The following is a 21,723-nucleotide window of genomic DNA, read 5'->3' as shown; positions in this document are numbered from 1 at the left end:
CCTTCAGTACTGGAGTGAGAATAATTTTGCCCATATCGGGAGGAAGAGAGCCAGTTTTTAACAGCTCATTGAGATAGTTGAGTAACCTGTTTACTGCTTCCATAGGGATGGATTTGAGTAGGTGTTTTGGGCATTGATCCAGGGAGCAGTTGGCTCGGGAGCATTTCAGCAGTATTGATCTCAGTGATTGAAAAGATTTCCAGTTTTGGTCAGTTTTGAGTCCTTGGGTTGTAGGATCTGCGGCGATTAAGGCTGGACTACGGGTTGGGCTATTTTCCTCTGTTGGAGTAGCCTTTGATAGTTCAGACCTAATTTGGAGGATCTTATTGGCGAAATTATCAGCAAGGTCTTGGATGGTGGGACATGTTTTCTGTGAATGTTAATGTGTATTAGTGGAAGCTAGTGTTTTAACTAAGGAGAAAAGTTTTTTGTTGTCAAGATCATCTTGACCTATTAGGCTGCTATAGTAGTGGCATTTTGAGTCAACTACCTTCTTTTTGTAGTGTTGGAAGGCTGACTTCCATTTGGATTTATCAGTAGTATCTTTGTTCTTTCTTCATTGCTTTTCAAGGTGTTGGCATTCCTTTTTTAGGATGGATAGTTCCTCTGTAAACCATGGCAAATTTCTTTTCCTTAACCTTTTTAGTAGTAAATGGAGCCTTTTTGTCTAGTATGGCTTTCACCTTGGTGTCCCAGCGAGATTTGATCGAACCATGTGTAGGAGATGAGGTAGTAAGGGAATCTGTTAGCTCTGACCAGAAAGTGGCCTTGTTGATTTGTTTTTTCCATGAAATTTTATTGAAGTTTAATGTTTGGATGACTTGTGTCTGGTTAAGCTTGACATACAGATATCAGTGGTGATATCCAGTTGGAAATGCTCAGACCATGGTACTGGCTTCCATTTGAATGAACTAATCAGGATAGGATGTCATGAAGTCTAACATATGTCCTTTTTCGTGAGTTGCATCCTCAGAGAATGTAGTTAGTTCGCAATCCTTCAGGAATGATTTGAAGTTGTGGACATTGGTGTCTGCATCATTCTCCAAGTGTAGGTTTAAGTCTCCCAGCAAGATAATCCTTGAGAATTGTGACATGGCAGAGGAAGTATTCTCTACAAGTTGTGGTTCTCCCTTGGCCAAGCTCCCAGAGGATGGTAAATGAGGACTAGGGCGATTTGATTTGCTTCTTTTGAATCATCTCAGAATTTGCATAGCATGTATTCCAGTTCAGGGAAAACCCCCAGAACTAACTAAAGACACGTGGAAAAGAACTCTTAAAGATAAGAACAAGTCCGCCTCCTTTTTTACCCCGTCTTGGAGAATGAAGAATACCATAGCCGGGTGGATAGATATGGGGCAGTATCGGGCTATCAACTTTTGTAAGCTATGTTTCTGAGATAAACAGAAAGCCCAGATCTGAAGATTCTAGCAGATCCCTGATTAAGAGAGCCTTGTTACCCTCAGATCTAGCATTGATATAGATGACTGGGACAGGAGTGAGTTGAGATGTGTGTTTCAAAGGGAAGAGTTGTTTGGTTAATTGCAAAAGGTAGCGAAGTTTTCTTAGGCTGTCGAAAGTTAGCAATTTTGTTCTGGCCTGTAACCACAGTACTATTCTGACGGTATATTTTGACATTGTCTAGCAGGTATCTGACATTACAAAGTAGTAGTTCTGTGTTTTCATTACTTGTGAAAAGTTCTATTTAGAGTATTCCTAAGACTGAAATATGCTGTAGACAGTTTCCCAGTGCAGGGACAACTTGTGGAGCTGAAAAACTCTCTTAGACTTGTCTACTACTTGGTCTGCATTCCAGGATGATAAGCAGCTTTTATCTGAATGCAACTGACAATGACATAGTCTCATATTTTGCTGCTTCCTGGCAAAGGTGGAGTACCATTCTTAGCTTGTTGATATAAAACATGGGAATTTGGTTGTCTAATTGAACTATCAAGTAGTCTCATAGGTGGTGGACAAACTCTCAAAAGAGGCTGATGCTCCAGATGATTGATACGGAGAAGTCTGAGACTTTCAAATAGGCTCTCTGGAAAAGGCTGGAGTCCAAAGGAATGCCCCACTCATTGTTGGAAGCATCGGTTAGAAAACAGTGATATTCCAGCAGAGTAAAGGGAACACCTGTGGTAAGGACAGTTTGGGAATTGCACTAGTACAGTATAGTCTGTAGCCTAACTGAAGGCCAAAGTGGAAATGATAATGGTTGGGTATGTTAACTCCACAGGAATTTGAGATCCCAGTGAAGCCTTCTCATCTTTTAGTAGGCAAGCAGGACCACATGTACAGCAGCAATCACATGACCTAACATCTGTAATTAGGCCTTGCCTATGAACGTCATGAGAAGTCAATTATGAGGATGTGAAGCATCAGGGATTGCTTGCATTGTGTCTGGAATTGTACCTATAAATTAAATTTACTTGTAGGGTTGAAGGTTGACTTTTGGAAGTCTTGAGATCCAAGAGTTTGCTGGGAGATCTGTGAAGCATGAAATTCTCTGAAGCAAGCAGTTTGCCAAAATACTAGTGCCAGTTCATGGAACTTTGCACTTCTGACTAAGCTAGATATTGTGGTCAACAATTTGTTTTAGACATTGCACTCACATAAACTACTTGGTGGTAATTGCTTGATATTTTTCAATTTATTCAGAAAATCTGTGGTGTCTTGTATGAAGCTGTTTTTTGTTGTGCACGAGAGGTTTGAGAATCCCCTCTATGAGTCCAGATATTTCCTCCATAAGTGTGCCAATACCCGATATGATTGGTCTGCCAGGGTTTCCAGGTTTGTAGATTTTGGGTAGCATGTAGAATGTGCCCACAGAAGACTGGTTTGGTATGAGTTTCTTCAGATGTGGCTGTACTTGTTTAGGAAATGTTCTGATAAGGTCTTTCAGCTGCTTTGTATAATCCTGTGTGGGATCCTCAGTTAGTTTCCTGTAGTATGTATTGTCTGAGAGCTGTCTGTGCCCAATGTATTTTTTTGTGTCCATAATCACCACTGAGCCTCCTTTGTCTGTGGGTTTGATGATAATGCGTTGGTTAGTTTGTAGAGTTCTTATGGCCGCTTTTACTGGGGAGTAAGATTGTACAGAATTTTCTTTTGTTTGCTGGAAAGTTGTGATTTTACCCTACTTCTGAAGCTTTCTATTTAGTTGTCCAGCTTGTTGTTTTTTCCATCCTATGGGGTGAAATAAGTGTTCTTTTGTCTAAAACTGTATTCCGGTCTGTTGGGAGTTCCTTTGTTGTGAAAATGTGCCTTCAGGTGCAGTTTTCTGAAGAATTCTTCCAGGTCTGAGTATAACTGAATTTCATCCAGCTTGCTGGATGGGCAAAATGAAAGTCCTTTGGAGAGTATAAAGACTTCATGCTGTGATAATTGATGGTTTGAGAGGTTTACTATCCCCATTTGATCTGTATCTCCAATAGTGTGATCAGTGGTTTGTCTACAGAGTCTCTGCAGACTTCCCTGATTTCTTGGTTTGTTTGGGCTCTGATTTTCACATACCTCAGATGGATTGGAAAGTGTATCCAAGTTGTCTAGGAATGTTAGTTCTGCAGTTCTGTTTCTGCTCCACGATAAGCTGTTTTTCTCTCTGTGATTCTGCAGGAGAGAAGACAGCTTTATTTCTTTTTTGCTGGTAGCGATGTATTGTTTTTCTCCTTGGATGTTCTGCAGGTCCTCCTTAAGTTGGCTCATACGGTGTGAATGTAGTTCCTCCATGTTCCTCATGATTTCATCCTTTTGGATTTTTATCATTTTCTTCTTCTTGTAGAGTTGATGTATAAGTTCATTTCTTAGTTTCTCTGTATAGTCAGAATTGTAAGTAGTAGCCAAAGGATTTTTGAATGATGTCATTCTTCTTGCAGATTGTCAGGAACTAAAGATGACTGTTCACTTTTGTTTCTTTTTCCATAAGTTCATTTGCTTTTTCTTGCGGTTCCCAGTCTTCTGCCATTTTCTTTTTAACCTCATACATTCACTCTTTCTTGAGCTTAATGTTGGAGAGTACCAAGGTAATGGTTTTCTCTTTGAGGGTTTCCTGGATTTTAACAGGGTCAGTCTAGCCCAGTATCCTGCTTCCAGCAAATGGATTGTGTAAAATTCGGGATGCCAACTAAGTCCTGAATCTCGATCACCCGGAATTAGACCCAAAGAACATGTGATGAAATGTAAAGTCAGCTCATCTCTTTGTGCTGGGCAGTGACTTGTGTAAGGAAGAAGTAGTATCCAGAGCTGGGTTATCTGCTGAGTACTAAGGTGGTAGCTTCTGCCCTGTGGGCGCACTGTATTAGGTCTTTGCTGCATTCCTTCATTAAACATTCCAGTTGAATTTCCATACTAGGGAGGACTTCATCGCAGATCAGTGAAGCTTGGGAACATCCCACTTGGACAGGTCTAACAGGATTCTAAGGAAGGTGAAATTTGTTCTTATTTGCTAATTTCCATTCCGTTAGTTCTTCTAGATCAGTCCAGGTCTCACCCATGCATCCTTTTTTATTGTTGGTATGAAAGAATCAGGATCCTTGCCCATTTTGCTGGCACTGTACAGTTGAAATACTGCTCAATTGGGGAGGAGAGATTATGTTCATGGTTTTAGCCTATTTGTTTGAATGAGGTTACACCTTACAAAGCAACTTCTTTGTAAGGTGTATACTGGTGGGGTCAGGTCCACACCATCCTTAAGGGTAGATAACATCACTGAAACTGTATTCTCTGCCTCTGTCAGTGGGAAGCACAACATTTGTCTTGATTGGTCTAGCAGAACTAAAGGAAAGGAAATTAGCAGATATGAACAAAGTTCTCCTTACCAGGGCTGCCGAGAGACAAAGCCAGGCCTGGGGCAAACAACCTTAAATGACTCCTCCTGCGGTGGCAGCACCAGGTCTGGGGAATATTGCCCCCCCCCCCCCTTGACGGCCCTGCTGCTTACCAACTTGTCAACATGGCAGTGCTTTAAATAGGACACTAACATTAAATCATATAACTTGAACCAACCAATCATCTTTGTTACAAAATTTTATTTCAAAACCAGCTCAAAAATATCTTAAAGATATTAAAAATAATTGATCAGGGGAAGTGTTGTTGTTCAGTGTTTGTGTTAAATACTGTGGAACCATATGGTCTTAACTTGAAGACCCATCTTTCTGTACTCCCCACTTCAGATAGGAGATACATAACTATGTCCAAAAAAGGGTTGTCAGGATTTGCGCCTTTTGTGCAGTGCTCCACTGAAAGGATTAAGGGAAGTACGGCTCAGTGCTGAATATAAAAAACCTGTGGCAGCCAGCGTTTAAAAGATGGCATCCTAGAGAATGGAAGTGTGAGAGTTCCGTTTCCTTTGAACTGATATGCTTAAGAAATCATGGAGAAAGCCCTGTTCCTTCCTTCTGGTGGTTACAGGGGCTTCATCCTCAGTTTTATTATAGTACATTTTCTGGTTTTCTTTATTTGGGGTTTCCTTTTCCTTGTTTGCTCCATAGCTATTTCTCTTCATTTTGATTAATGCTTCAGTTTTGGAAAAGTGGTTTACAGACCTCTAATGTGGCATCAGTGCCAAAACGTGTCAGGTTGTTTATGAGCGTTTAATTTTCTCTGGATCCAAGGCCAGATGTATTGACATCACTATTGCTTTTAGTCTTTTTTTTTTAATTTTGAAATAACCTGTATTTCTCTTGGCACATTCTTTTGCCTGTTCTCTAGTGTTGTTCAGCTTGGTGACACAAGACTTTCTTGGCTAAATCTGTGTTGCTTTTGTCACATTAAGCCATGATTATTTATATGTTCAGTAATTTTGCTCTTTATAATAGTTTCTACCATTTTGCCTAGCTCTGATATCAGGCCCATCAGCCTTTAGTTTCCTGGATAACCCCTGGAACCCTTATTTAAATACTTATGTTAAGTTGGCCACCCTCCACACTTTCAGGTACTTGGCCTGAAAACAAAACTGCTGCTAACTGTAATTACCTTGTTCTTATATACTGTTGGCATCTCTATTTTTCTAATAAATCTCTGAGAAAATGAGTCTCCACAGCTGTTTTGTTGCCATACAAGTTATGAGGAGTGGAGTGGCCTAGTGGTTAGGGTGGTGGACTTTGGTCCTGGGGGACTGAGGAACTGAGTTCGATTCCCACTTCAGGCACAGGCAGCTCCTTGTGACTGTGGGCAAGTCACTTAACCCTCCGTTGCCCCAGGTACAAATAAGTACCTGTATACAATATGTAAGCTGCATTGAGCCTAAGCTGCATTGAGCCTGCCATGAGTGGGAAAGCACGGGGTACAAATGTAACAAAAAAATAAAAATGATACCTGGATGCATAAGGGGACCCAGGAGGTTCCCTAGAAAATGTGATTATTGAAATCATTAGGATATAAGAATCAAACTAGTAGTTGGGTCTTTCTGGCAGGCTGTAAGTTTCCTAATTATATAGAGACATTTCCAGATCTGCCTGGCAGACTGTGCAAGGGACACAGGAGCCTGAATTTTCTTGCAGCAACCATACTACTCTTGCTGGGTGTCTCAGTTATTCTAGAGCTTTAGAGTGAAACATGAGAAAGGTGGACGTGCTGGAGGAAAGTAAATGGGAATTTTGTATGCACCTTTAGCCGAGATGGTGAAGTACAACCGAGGAAGAGAGGTTCCATATCATCAAGCTGATCAATCCATAGACTGGTGGGTTGTGTCCATCTACCAGCAGGTGGAGATAGAGAGCAATCCTTTTGCCTCCCTATATGTGGTCATGTGCTGCCGGAAACTCCTCAGTATGTTCTCTATCTCAGCAGGTGGTGGTCACACACAGCAGCAGCTCTGGCTAGGCCTCCAAGCCTAATTTTTAGGTTTTGTTGAGTGCCTGGGGTTGAGGGCTCTTCTTGAGCAAGTGCAAACCTGGTGGCGCCAGGTCCCTCCTTTTCTCCCCCTCCCACTGGCTCCGTTAAAAAAAAAAAAAAAAAAAAAGATTTTGAACGTCCTTAAAGGCGTTTATTTCGACGTTTATTTAAACGTTTATTGCAGCATACTCACTGGGACACCAGGTCGTTACAGCTCGGAGCGGGAAGCAGGTAATTTTTACCTTTTTATAGCGGGCAGGGGGTTCCCCGATTGTTCTCCACGTGGCATATGGCGTCGGAGGGCGAGGGCGCAAGTCGCTCCCCGGATCGCTTCGGCGCTTCTGGAGGGGATGCGGGGGTCTTAAAATCTGATTCGCCCTTGTTGGGTGACAGTTTCATGACCGACGAGTGACCCGGTCCTTCCTCCGGCGTGGCGGTTTTTCCCGCCATAAACGCCCATCCCCCGCTACTCGCCTCCGCCATCTTGGCCGGCCACGCGGCTCGGACGGCTTCTTCTTGGGCCGCCCTTGAGGGAGACATTAATGCCATGGACGCCCTTAATTTGGGCGACGGCACCAAAACGGCTAAAGTTAAGCGCCGTTCTTCCCGCGCGGCTCCTTCGCGGAGTGTCGCGCCGGACGCCATCTTGGATGCGCAGCATGTCTCTCCCCCGCTCTTGCGAGCGCCGGTTGAGAGTGCGTCTAGGGCTGTAGCCCAGGCTGCGGAAGTGCACAGTCTGGGGGGTTTCTCCCCTGAGTTTGTTTTGCTGCTGCATCAGGCCTTCCTTATGCAAAACGCTGCCCCTGCTCCCTCGTCTGGTAAAGAGGTTGAGGTCCCCGGAGGTAAACGCCCTCGGGTTGATTCCCAGGCCTTGGAGGACTTTGTGTCCTCCGATGTAGATGAGGGCAGCGTATCTGAGTTCTCCCAACGGTCTTTGCGGATTCCTTGGAGGAGACGGATCCCCGCTCGGTTGGAGCGGATGACCCCTCTGCAGCGCGGCTTTTTAGCTCAGAGGATTTGCCCAACCTGTTAGTGCAGGCCATGGGCATTTTGAAGATTTCCTCTCCGGAGGACATCTCTCCCTCAGCCCCTGTTGGCTCTGCCATTATGCTGGGGACGAAGCGCCCGCCTAGAACCTTCCACGTGCATGATGCCATGCACACCTTAATTTCGGCTCAATGGGATGTCCCGGAAGCGAGCCTCAAAGTGGCTAGGGCTATGTCCCGCCTCTATCCTTTACCTGAAAGTGAACGTGAGGCCTATCTGTGGCCTACCGTGGATTCTTTAATCACTGCGGTGACTAAGAAAACGGCTTTGCCGGTGGAAGGTGGCACGGCCCTAAAGGACGCCCAAGACAGAAGATTGGAGGTGGCCTTAAGGTCGTCCTTTGAGGCGACTGCTTTAAGTTTGCAGGCCTCGGTTTGCGGTTCCTATGTGGCCAGGGCGTGCCTGACTATGGTGCAGCGGGCTTCCCCCTCGGATCATTCCTTGAGGGATGATTGGCCGGCCCTGGAATCGGGCTTAGCCTATTTGGCAGACTTGCTGTATGATGTCTTGAGAGCCTCAGCTAAAGGCATGGCTCAGACAGTCTCTGCGCGGCGGTGGCTTTGGCTGAAACATTGGTCTGCTGACCACGCCTCTAAATCCCGCCTGGCTAGATTGCCTTTTAAAGGCAAGCTGCTCTTTGGGGTCGAGCTGGACAAAACGTGACCAATCTCGGCACGTCTAAGGGCAAGAAGTTACCAGAGGTCAGGGCTCGGGCCAATGGTGCCCGCCCCGGTTCCTCCAAAGGACGGTTTCAGGAAGCCCGTCGGTACCGCCCGGGAGGTCGGGCTCCTCTGCCCCCTTTTCCTTCAAGAGGAATTTCTCCCCCAAGCAGCATTCCTTTCGCAGAGACCGCCGTCCCGGAGGTGCTCCCTCCGGTCCTCCCCCAGGGTCTCATACCCAATGACGGGGCCTTGGTCCACGCCCCAGTGCAGATTGGAGGACGGCTGTCCTCGTTTCTGGGCGAGTGGACCACAATAACTTCAGACGCTTGGGTGCTGGAAGTCATCAGAGACGGCTACAAGCTAGAGTTCTGCCGACCCTTAAGAGACGGGTTTGTACTCTCTCCCTGCAAGTCTCCGGTCAAAGCTGTGGCAGTGCAGCAGACCTTGGACAACCTGATCCGCCTGGGGGCGGTCATTCCGGTGCCAGAAAATCAGATTGGCAAGGGACGTTACTCCATTTACTTTGTGGTACCAAAGAAAGGAGGTTCTGTCCGGCCTATCCTCGACCTCAAAGGGGTCAATCGGGCCTTGAAAGTGCGGCACTTTCGCATGGAGACTCTCCGCTCTGTTATAGCGGCAGTGAAGGCAGGAGAGTTACTTGGCATTCCTTGGACATCAAGGAAGCGTACCTGCATATTCCCATCTGGCCTCCTCACCAACGCTTTCTGCGTTTTGCAGTCCTGGGACGACACTTCCAGTTCAGAGCCCTCCCGTTCGGGTTGGCTACTGCTCCGCGGACCTTTTCCAAAGTAATGGTGGTCATAGCGGCCTTCCTGCGAAAGGAAGGAGTACAAGTCCATCCTTATCTGGACGACTGGTTGATCCGAGCCCCCTCTTATGCAGAGTGCGGCAAAGCTGTGGACCGGGTAGTTGCTCTTTTGAGCTCCCTGGGATGGATCATCAACTGGAAGAAGAGCCAGCTGCGCCCGACTCAGTACCTGGAGTATCTGGGAGTTCGATTCGACACCCAAGTGGGCAGAGTGTTCCTGCCAGACAATCGGATTGTCAAGCTTCAGGCTCAGGTGGACCAGTTCCTAGTAGCCTCTCCTCTTCGGGCTTGGGACTATGTGCAGCTGTTGGGCTCTATGATGGCCACGATGGAAGTAGTGCCCTGGGCCAGGGCTCATATGAGACCACTACAACACTCTCTGCTGCAGCGCTGGACTCCGATGTCGGAGGATTATGCTGTGCGCCTTCCCTTGGACCCAGCAGTGCGCAAGGCGCTGAGCTGGTGGATGCAGACAGACAAGTTGTCTGCGGGAATGCCTCTGGTGACCCCAGGAGTGGATTGTCGTCACGACGGACGCCTCTTTGTACGGGCTAGGGAGCCCACTGCTTGGGAAGGACAGCGCAGGGGCTCTGGTCTCCTGCAGAGGCAAAGTGGTCTATCAACCTCCTGGAACTCAGAGCCATTCGGTTGGCGCTTTTAGAGTTCATCCCGGTACTGGCGTTGAAGCCAGTACGGGTCCTGTCGGACAATGCCACTGCTGTGGCCTATGTCAACCGCCAGGGAGGTACCAAGAGCGCCCCTCTAGCCAAGGAGGCTATGAATCTATGCCAGTGGGCAGGAAGCGAACCTGGAGACAGCTGTCAGCGGCCCACATTGCCGGAGTCATGAATGTCAAGGCGGACTTTCTCAGTCGCCATACTTTGGAGCCCGGAGAGTGGCAGCTATCTGCTCAGGCGTTCTTGGACATCACGAAGCGCTGGGGCCAGCCGAGCCTAGATCTGATGGCGTCATCGGCCAATTGCCAAGTGCCGCGCTTTTTCAGCAGAGGACGGGACCCTCGATCCCTGGGAGTAGATGCTCTTCTCCAACAGTGGCCGACACAAGAGCTTCTCTATGTGTTCCCGCCCTGGCCCATGTTGGGCAGGGTGCTAGACCGGGTGGCAAAGCATCCCGGCAGGGTAATCCTGGTGGGTCCGGATTGGCCCAGACGTCCCTGGTATGCGGACTTGATCAGGCTCTCAGTCGACGATCATCTGCGGCTGCCAGTGGAGCAGGGCCTGTTGCATCAGGGTCCCGTGGTGATGGAGGATCCCTCCCCCTTTGGTCTTACGGCCTGGCTATTGAGCGGCAGCGTCTGAGAAAGAAGGGCTTCTCAGACAAGGTCATCGCCACTATGCTGAGAGCGAGGAAGCGCTCTACTTCTACTGCTTACGCCAGGGTTTGGCGTATATTTGCAGCGTGGTGTGAAGCAGGCTCACTTTCTCCCTTCACTGCTCCAATTTCTTCAGTGTTGGCGTTCCTGCAAGAAGGTCTGGAGAAAGGCCTGTCGCTCAGTTCCCTTAAAGTCCAGGTAGCGGCTCTGGCTTGCTTCAGGGGCCGCCTGAAGGGTGCTTCCCTGGCTTCGCAGCCAGATGTGGTGCGCTTTCTCAAGGGAGTTAATCACCTGCGCCCTCCTCTGCACTCATGTGGTGCCTGCGTGGAATCTCAACCTGGTGCTAAGAGCATTGCAGAAGCCGCCTTTTGAATCCTTGTCGAGGGCATCTCTGAAAGACCTGACGTTGAAAGCAGTCTTTTTGGTGGCTATCACTTCAGCCAGAAGAGTTTCCGAGCTCCAGGCAGCTCTCATGTCGAGAGCCCTTTCTGCAGTTCACTGAGGCAGGAGTGACTATTCGCACAGTGCCTTCCTTCCTGCCCAAGATTGTTTCTCGCTTCCATGTGAATCAGCAGCTCTGTCTCCCTTCCTTTCGTAGGGAGGACTACCCAGAGGAGTACTCTGCTCTTAAATATCTGGATGTGAGACGAGTCATCATCAGATACTTGGAAGTGACCAATGAGTTCCGGAAATCGGATCATCTGTTTGTCCTGTTTGCAGGTCCTCGTAAGGGTCTGCAGGCTGCTAAGCCTACAGTGGCAAGATGGGTCAAGGAAGCCATTGCAGCGGCTTATGTGGCCGCGGGGAAGGTGCCGCCTATCCAGCTGAAGGCTCACTCCACTAGAGCTCAGGCGGCCTCGATGGCAGAGGCCAGGTCCGTCTCCTTGGAAGAGATATGCAAGGCGGCAACTTGGGCTTCGGCTCATACATTCTCCAAGCATTACCGCTTGACTGTGGCTGCACGGGCGGAGGCCCGGTTTGGAGCTTCAGTGTTGAGGTCAGGGATTTCAATGTCCCGCCCTGGGTGAGTACTGCTTCGGTACATCCCACCAGTCTATGGATTGATCAGCTTGATGATATGGAAGGTAAAATTATGTATCATACCTGATAATTTTCTTTCCATTAATCATAGCTGATCAATCCATAGCCCCTCCCAGATATCTGTACTGTTTTTATTCTGGTTGCATTTCAGGTTCAAGTTTAGTCTTCAGTTACTTCAGAAGACTTCGTGTTCAAGTTTTTTCACTTGGATCCTACAAGAGTTGAGACGAGTTTGTGTTACAGTGAGCTGCTGCATTCCTCTCCCCTCCGTTTTACGGGGCTGGATTGAGACATTAAATTCTGCCGGCACTCCCTCCCGCTTCGTGCGGCTGTAGGGGCAGCTTTGTACCCCTCCCGCTTCGGCGGTGTTAGGGTCAGTCAGCTCCTCCCGCGGTTGCGGTTGCAGGATAAGCCAGATCCCCCCGCATCGGCGGGTGTGGTGTCCCTCCCCCGCTCCGCGGGGATGAGCTGGACGGATTCCCCTCCCCCACTTGTGTGGGGATGAGCTGGGTTAATTCCCCTCCCCCGTTTCGGCGGTGGTGAGCTGGGCAGAGTGTCCCTTCGTGGGTGTAATTCTCTAAGTGCTGAGTCCTGCGGATGGAGCTTTGATATCGACATACTGAGGAGTTTCCGGCAGCACATGACCACATATAGGGAGGCAAAAGTTTGATCTCTATCTCCACCTGCTGGTAGATGGACACAACCCACCAGTCTATGGATTGATCAGCTATGATTAATGGAAAGAAAATTATCAGGTATGATACATAATTTTACCTTGCACAGCATATTGTTCCTTTTTATACGTTAATGAAAAGATTTCTAAGCGTTCAAGGCTTCTGCAGATGAGGCCCATGGGGATGGGGGTGGGGATGGGTTGGGACGGGGACTGAGACAGAACCTGTGGGGATGGAATGGGGATGAAGACAGAACCCATGGGGACAAACTTTGTCCATGTGTCATTCTCTACTTAGATAAGCATAGAAGATCCTCAGTGCCACAGATCAGTTGGGGTCTATATCTATGCACCAGGAATGAAACTGGCAGACTAGAGATTTTATCCACCTTTATTGTCTCTGTTTCTTTGTTTGTGATGTTGTCTTGATCTTTCTTTGAATATACTTGTTTTTCATTTTAAACTTGTTTGCTGGAAGCAAGTATTTTAGGAATAGCAGACTAAAGGTGTATGTATGGAATAACATAAATAATACTTCTACCAATGCAGCACCCTAAATTCCAGCCTCTCCCCTCAAAACAAAACTCACATAACATATTTCACAGACCTGGAACCATGCATTCCAGACAGAACTACCTCCTCCCCCTGTGGATTTTAAAACTACCTACATTTTAAATCCTACAGACATGGTACAACTAATTTCAAACAGAACCCCTCCATTATCCATTTTATAAGTCCCATAGATAGGACACACTTCATTCCAGCTAGGACCCTCCCTGTTATAAATCTTACAGACAAGGGCATACTCAATTCCAACCAAGAATGCCCTCCCCTCCCTCCCCCACTACCAATATTATATATCCTACAGACAGCACACACTTAGGTCCAGGCGGAACCATCCCTTTTATACATCTTACATACAAGGGCGTACTAAATTCCAACCAGGACCACAACCACCACTACTATTATAAATCCCATAAACAGGACACACTTAATTCCAGCCAGGATCCTTCCTATTATAAACCTTATACACAAGAGTGTAGTAAATTCCAAGTAGATCCCCCCCCCCCCCCCCCACCTTCCAACACCACAACTATTATAAATCCTAGAAGCAGGATACTTAATGCCTAGCTGACCCCTCTCCCCCACATTATTGATCCTATAAGCCGCACTGAGCCTGCCATGAGTGGGAAAGCGCGGGTACAAATGTAACAAAAATAAATAAAAAGATGGGGCACCTTTAATTCTGTAATGAACCTCTGCATTATAAATCCTATAGAGAGGGCACCCTTATTTTCTACTAGTAAAAAAGGCCCGTTTCTGACACAAATGAAACGGGCGCTAGCAAGGTTTTCCTCGGAGTGTGTATGTTTGTGAGAGTGACTGTGTGAGAGAGAGAGAGAGATTTGTGTGAGTGTGTGTGTGTGACAGAGAGTGAGTGTGGGTGCGATTGTGTCTGTGAGTGTGTGTGTATGAGACAGAGTGTGAGAGTATGTGTGCGATACACAGACTCTCTGTGAGACCGAGAGAGTGTATGAGATTGAGAGACTGTTTGAGAGTGACTGTGTGACACATAGAGAGTGAATGTGATACAGTGTGAGACATAGTGTGTGAGAGACAGTTTGTGAGAGTGAGAGAGAGAAAGACATTGACTGTGAGAGCGAGAGTGTGTGTGTGTGTGTGTGACAGAGATACCTCCCCCCCTCCCTCTCTGGTCTCAGGACCCCCTCCCCCTCTGGTCTCAGGACCCCTCCCCTCTCTGGTCTCAGGACCCTCTCCCCATCTCAGGTCTCTGGACCCCCTCCACTCTGGTCTCAGGACCACCCCTCCCCTCTGGTCTCAGGACCCCCTCCCAATGTCTCCCCTGTTTCTTTCTGCATCCTTCCATCCAGTGTCTCCTTTTTTTTTTTTTTCCGTACCCTTCCATCCAGCGTCTTCCCTCTTTCTCTCCCCATCCTTCCACCCATCTTCCCTCTCTCCTGATCCTTCCATCTAATGTCTCTCTCCCCCTCCTTCTATCCAGTATCTCTCTATCTCTCTACCCTTTTCTGTTCATTGTCCCTTCTCTCTCCAGTTTCTCCCCTTTCTCTCTGCATCCATTCATCCATCTCCCTCTTTCTCTCCCCATCCTTCCATCCATCTCCCCCCGCTCTCCCGATTCTTCCATCCCTTGTCTCTCTCTCTCTATCCCTTTCTTTCCCTCCAGGCCCGCCCACCCAACACAGACCTGCCAAGTCTCCCGCGAAACACGCGGTGCCAGCTCCCATTTTCAGCCACTGCTGCTTCTCCTGTTGAGCAGCAGCGGCCACTACAAAAACATAAACAGCTGTTTTTAAAAAGAAAGCGCGGCACCGCAGGCAACCATCAGGCATTGGCTGTCGGCTCTTCAGCCGCTCCTCTCGCCTGAGAACCCCAGAGGAGCGTTGCGATGTGATAGGCGAGAGGAGCGGCTGCAGAGCCGACAGCCAATGCCTGATGGCTGCCTGCGGTGCCGCGCTTTCTTTTTAACATGTTGAGAATTGGGGGGTCCCGAGCCCCCCCCAAGAAGGCTAGAGTGACCTTAATCTGACTCCATCTCTAAATAACACTAGTACTGGTCTAAGGAAAAGATACCAGCCTTATGACAAACTGGATTTAGGTTACAAGTTATACAATGCCGCGAAAGATAGCCTGATGTAGCAAAAGCATTTATACTTACAGCCTTTCATCATTAAGTGAAGCCCACAAATCATCATTTGGAATGAGGAGTTTATTTGCTAAGGTATAAGTCAAATCAGTGATTGACAACAGGCATGTACAATCAATTAATTATAGGAATATAATAAGCTGCAAACAGGTGTTAATTATTTGCTAATCTTTTATAATTTCTTTTACCAATTAGAGGTTTTACAAGGGAAAGCAATTAGGTAATTTGTTAATTCTGCTGGACACATTGGTTTCCCTTGGAGAGAGAGTACCAACCCTTGTCTCTCTAACTCAAACCAGGAAATACCCTGATTTTTATAAGTGCCTTCAGGATATGGATAATATGACAGTAGATATACCTGATTGGATCTATGCTAATGTCATGGTTGTCACTGATTGGCTCATGCTAATGAGTAGCTTCTATCTTGCTAACATGGTTTTGTCTTTAGCTCGCTTCTTAAGCAAGACCCTGCTCACAGGAAAGTCTCCCTCCTCTCTTGGACAGCTCCCTTTTTGTAAACACTTCCCTAGATACGGACATCCAAACATCCAAACATGGACATCTCTGTCTTATATCATCTTGTGATCTGACTTAGGATTTTAGCCATCAATTCCTTGATCTTGGCTTTTGCACTGCTTTTGAATGTCACACTAAATTCTAATGAGGCCTAGTCAGTGCCTTTTAGCAGTTTAAGCTGTTTAAGGTATGTAAATTGACCCACCACTATTCCAGTGGATGGATCCCAAGCGGGGACACATATTAACTTACAGGAAAAGCAAGTCCTTGCTCAGCCAGTCATAGATCTTTAAACCCAGCTGGTATTTTTACAGCCTGAGTCCTAAAATCTGGCCTTCCACCCTTCCGGTGGGCATCCAGTGAGGGCCTCTTGCTGTAGTATAATTATACATTCCCCACTTGTCACCCCCTCTGAGGAGGGGTGACACAAAGCTCGTCAAGCTCGTCATCATCCATTCCAGAAGGTGGCAAGCTATCAAACGAGAGGGGGAGTTTTGGTCTTACAAATTGCTAGAAGGTATGGTGAAAGACAGGAAACTTCATTCTCAGGTGATATATTATTTGGGCATATGGAATTCCCTTTATATTACCTAATCCCTTGGGCCTTAATCCTGATGTCATCTCTCTTGAGACTTACTCAAACCTGTGGTGAGAAAGGTTTTATGAATGGGACAAATCCATGAGTTCATCTACAAAATCTCATGAAGTATAGGTAGGTGGGTAATAGCAATTTCAGGTGGATCATGCTAATAAATACTTTCAGGTCTTGCTATGGCTTCTATTGTATCTGTTGCATAGTGCATGGGGAGATAATCTAATGTATCTATCTCAGTGGGAAGGAACAGTGGTTTCGATTGAGCATTGTTATGGGCTCAACAAATATATGGTTAGTACTCTGATTGCAGGCTGTTTAAGGTTGTAGGTATTCAGAATCCTTAAACAGGTCGGAATTCCTGGACCTTACTATTACTCATCATTAGCATCCAATCACGAGCACTACAAAGTGGATAGCAAGTATGAGGTTGCCTCATACAGCAAAAAAAAAAAAGGGTCAATCCTAGAAAAATTTATATTAACAAAGGTCATGCATGGATCTTGACATATGCATAATGACCTGGAAGTATGGGAAGCATTTTATATATCCGTTACCCCACTTGGAGCTTAGTCAAACCTACAGAAAGACATGCAGCTTAAGTAAGCCTACACCAAAGTTAAACAATTGCATAACAGGTTGATACTAACAGGGTTTACACCTACATTATGATATCAGAGCCAGTATTAGGGTTTGATGTTACCCTTGTATCTGAGCAATATCAACTTCAATTTAAATTACATAAACAGAAATAACGGGGAAACTCTTAGAAAAACAATTAGAACAATAAAGGAAATAATAGGAAAATAAAAATAAAACCTTTTCATTATATAGACAGGATTACTGCTAAACTGAAAATAAAACAAAATATGAATCTATAATGTCCATAAACAGCAACAGTAAATCTCAAATTAAGTATCAGTTCTAAATTCTCTTTCATCGGTCGTGGTTGAGGCGATGGAAGCGCAGAAGAATCTGGACGGAGATCTGGAAGATCTAACAGGGCTGGATTTTCAGACTGGCCTGCTGAAGGGAGTGGCTGGTCTTGAGATGGTTAGGCTGGTAACATCTGGTTCTGCGGCTGAGTAAACCCGTATATCTTTCACATGGACCCAAGACTTGTGGTCCAGTAGTTTGCAAGGTGTAAAGATTATTGCCACAACCTTGGGGGATCTAACATCATTTGGGCCTGGATAGATCTTGAAGACGTACTTGTGGTGTACAAACTTGGATCTTTCCATGTCTTTATTCTAGGCATATACCATCAAGTCCATCAAGAGTCAGAGGCTGGCAAAGGAATAAGCAAAATAACTGTATGCCTGAATGATACATTGCTATATCTTGGTGGGCATAATCAGTGTGAATTGAATAAGCAAAAATAATATATAAATGTCAACAGAAATGAAAGACAATGTAAACATGGAGAAAACAGTGCTAATTAAGTGCAAAAACAAAAGGGAAACCATAAGGGTTCAATAATGAAAAGCCAATTTTACAATTAGCAATAGTATATATGAAATTATATCTCCTGATTGGTAGGGATCAGAGCTTCAACTTCAACCCTCTTAATACTAGGAATTGGGATTTGCATAATATATCCCCACTTCTGGCTTGCATAATGTGCAAGACAGATTGGTAATTATTACAAAGACATGATCAAATAACAATGGTAAAGTATATGGGACAAAAGAAAAGAGTACAAAAAAAACAATATAAATTAAAAATTAAGAGATGATGTTGATTGTTCAAGTTCTTTAGGTATGGAGGGTCAGGAATATGGTGCACAAAAATAGTCAAAAGACACAGGCAATGCGTTGTAATCTATGGCCAATAGGTATGGAATCTTCACCTGCGATGACTAACATTCACCAAGGGTTGGGCCCTCAGTTGCAGGAGGCCAGCAGGACTTACGAGCTAGATGATTCAGAAAGAAGGGTAGCTTAGGAAATAGTCATAATCAAAGCATAAGACTAATATGCAGAAATTTAAAATTCATAACCAGTCCAGGTGATGGAAGTATCTTCTGGAATCACGGTCGCTGTCTGTTGTAATAGAGAGCTTATACGTAAAGTGTCATGTAAGTTCTGGAAAAGATGAGCCTGCAAAAATATTTAATACAGCAGAACATTTAAAAGCATAACCAAGAAGGTCTAAATTAATGACATCATTTGGACAAAAGAAAATTCTCATTGGAGGAGGTGGCGCTTCTTTTTCATGCCAGAGGTCAGTTGTAGCAGAAGTATCAAACTGGAACAGAGGCGGTAGATCAGGAATTGGAGTAACAGTCGTCACTCAACCTACAGGACTTAATAAATAGAGCTAATATAAGAAGTAATATCAAGTGGTCAAATCTCAGCACAGGACCATTAGAAAGAATAGATCAAAGAATGCATTGTTAGTTCCTTTGTGCACCAGTAGGTGGAGCATAGTGTCAATATATAATATCACAAATTACCAGTAGGAATAAAAAAAAATGTTCTCTGTATATTAGGTGTTGCTGGCACAGGAAGTCAGCAGAGTCTGAGGAAACATTGTGGTCAGAGTCTGCTCCAGGAAAATGCAGCCTTTAACATGATATTTTAAAAGATAGAGAAAAGCCAATATCAGAAAAGAAAGATGTAAAAACTATATATTTCTATGAGGCCTACTCACGTGACCTTTACAAGGTTTAAATAGGTCAAATGAGAAGGACAATAACCTATAGTCCTCTGTAATAGTTCACAGCCAATTTGGAAAATGAAAATTATATTAAATTTTAAACTGATCCTTTCTATGCTTTCACAATTTGGGCCCTAAATTATGACAGCATATCAAGATTCACATTCAGAGGGATAGCTAAAAATAAGCTTATATATTCCCAGGAATCAATTTACAATTTAGAGTATATTTTAAATACAGAGGATAAGCAGCTTTATAAGCAGGAAACAAATAGAAGCAGTTCTTTAAACATTTTAGTAAAATTCAAAAATCAAGGATATAATAACAATTTTTATTAATGCAATAAATGCATAAATTGACCAGTATGATATGTTCATATAGACCAGTATGATAAATGGAACAGCTTACATTGTAAATTGAATTCAAAACAAAGAGTAGCAAAGATAACACAGAATCATAGAAAAACCAATTAAGTTTTTTTTTTTTTTAATCTGAAAATGTAATGAATTCCTGTAATATATACTGAGTTCAAAGCATTTGTAAAGATGAACTTTACAGAAAATAAGAACTACAAGGATTAATCTCTGTCATTCGGTCTTAAGGAAATCACGAAATAACGGTGCTTCCAGTGTCTAATTTGAGTTTACTGCTCACTGTAAGCATTGGATATTATGGTGACTGAAAATAGGGCTATACATCAGATCAAAACTGTAAGTTGAAGTTTTTATATTAATACTTCATGCTGGTGTAATTAGTCTTCATAGAATTAATACTTAAGGAGAGGAAAAAAAAGGAAAAGAAGGTTATTACTTTATCTGCTTCCAGAGGTACGGTTCTCAATGAAGAGGAAATTGGCAATTGTAGCTAGTCTTATCTGAACATAGCTCTGAAATAATAGCAACCTGAATTTCTTTAGTTCAGATTTACTAGTTAATTATGTTATGCAAGGGTTAATCTCCGAACCCTATTGCATAGATAATAAGGCAGGCACCGTAGTATTATGGAATCCGGAAACGAAATTTAACTGTGCCATTTGGGGTTTGAGAACCAAAAATGCTGAAACTCTATACAATAATATATCTTAAAACTATAAATCTTTAAGAGGCAGGGAAGGAAGTTTGAAAGTACTAGATAAGACGTGAAAAGCAAAATTAAAACAATTAATTCATTCTTACGGAACACATCCCCAATAAAAAGCCAGGGAGTGAACATCAGCACTAGTTATTTTAAACAACGTCACAAATAAACAGTGTTTTTGATGGCATATAATATAGAACCTTTCATAGTAAATATCTGGAATAATTAAGCAATTTTCAATGAACACATACGCGGACGCACACCTATAAAATTAAAACTGTAAGTGGATCTCTTTTACTTAAAAGTCTGTCATATGAGACCTGAATAAGTATCATGTCCGGTATATCTGTCTTATTCAGATTTAGAATCCGGATGTGAGTACCGGAGCTAACAAAGATAAATTATCGAAAACCTTTAATCTATTTATAGCTTCTATAACAAAAAAGTAGTTGCATTTCTAGTAAAAGCAATTTACCAGAAGTACATAACGACAATCTATTTAATATCATGTCACAAATAAAACAAACATTGCTTAAATGAAATAATATACAATCCTGAAAGAAAAAACACTCCTTTGAGATTTACTACCACTGCAGTTGATAGGCAATCTCGCAGAGTAACCTTAAAGCATTAATTTAAAACTAAAGAAATGATTCCTTAATAATTAGCTGGTTTAGTTTATGCTATTTACCACAGGACACACAGGAACATTCAGACATAAAATTAAAACTGTAACTTAATCCTGATACGTAGAAAACTTAAAGCTCAGAAGAGGAAGCAAGATATTTCTAAATGTAGTTCAAAACCAATCATTGGAATTGTGCACAGTTAAGGAATTATTTAGGGTTTCAAAGCAAAAAAACATAAAAATAAATATTCCAGTAGCCAATTACAAGTCACAGCACACGGACAGAAAAGAAAAACCACGTTCATACACATACAAAGTCATTGTCCCACATACAGAGGCGTCCCTGTGTATTGAGGACAAAATCTTAATTTGGTAAGATAAAACATTTACATTACAGCTAATCCAACAGGCCATGAAAGTATACAACGGCAAGCTTAATAGTAACACATACAATAAATGAAAATATACTCACGATTCGTTCAATGTAATCTCCAGGGTAGAAAATCAATTGAGAAAGAGGACAGTTGGCGGGATCACTATGCCCTTCCGAACTCTCGGTGGCATAGGGAGGTCAACCGCAAAATAGAAAGGTTTGTTTCGGACGGAAAGTCCTTACCAGAGATCTGAATAGATGTCAGATCACCAGTATCTGGTGTTTGGTGCGGAGAGGAAGATATGATATAATGGGTAGTGAACATCATCACCCAATATATATAATAACGGAACCTAGTGAGCAAGTGGTCTACAAATAAGCTTCAGACCTGTAATTTGCTATAGAAAAAATGAACTAGATTAATAATAATATATATATTGACCAGATCTAGAACCTGGTACAAGGTCAGTGGTTCAAAAAGCAGCTTCAGGGATAACAAGGAGACCTAGAAATGATAATGTGCTAACAGTTTATAAAAACATGCAATGATTATCCTAATAGTAAAACATGCAGAGACATAACACATTCATACTCACGCATCTGCTAATGTACTCCAACATAGGGACCTAAAATAAAAATTACTAATTGGCGGAAAGCTCAACGCTTTTACCGCAGATTAAATTAACTGACAAATGACAGTCACAAAGAGGAAAGGAGAAAAGGAAAGGAGAGTTTAAGAAAAAAGTACAAAAAGTGAATGGTGTCAGCTATTAT

At 44.0% G+C, this 21,723-nt stretch overlaps 1 protein-coding gene across 1 annotated transcript in view; it reads left to right on the top strand.

Annotated features, from left to right (window-relative positions):
* LOC115460380 (mitogen-activated protein kinase 15-like) overlaps positions 1-20,339 on the top strand; it is a 175,080-nt gene extending 154,741 nt beyond the window's left edge. The window contains exons 15-16 of the mRNA XM_030190164.1: positions 13,104-13,108; positions 20,308-20,339. Of these exons, the coding sequence (XP_030046024.1) occupies positions 13,104-13,108; positions 20,308-20,339 (37 nt within the window). The remainder of the gene's footprint in view (positions 1-13,103; positions 13,109-20,307) is intronic.
* The last annotated feature ends 1,384 nt before the right edge of the window (positions 20,340-21,723 follow it).

Source organism: Microcaecilia unicolor, chromosome 1, assembly GCF_901765095.1.
Source record: "Microcaecilia unicolor chromosome 1, aMicUni1.1, whole genome shotgun sequence".
Classification (NCBI taxonomy): domain Eukaryota; kingdom Metazoa; phylum Chordata; class Amphibia; order Gymnophiona; family Siphonopidae; genus Microcaecilia; species Microcaecilia unicolor.
This window is presented reverse-complemented; position numbering and strand designations above follow the sequence as displayed.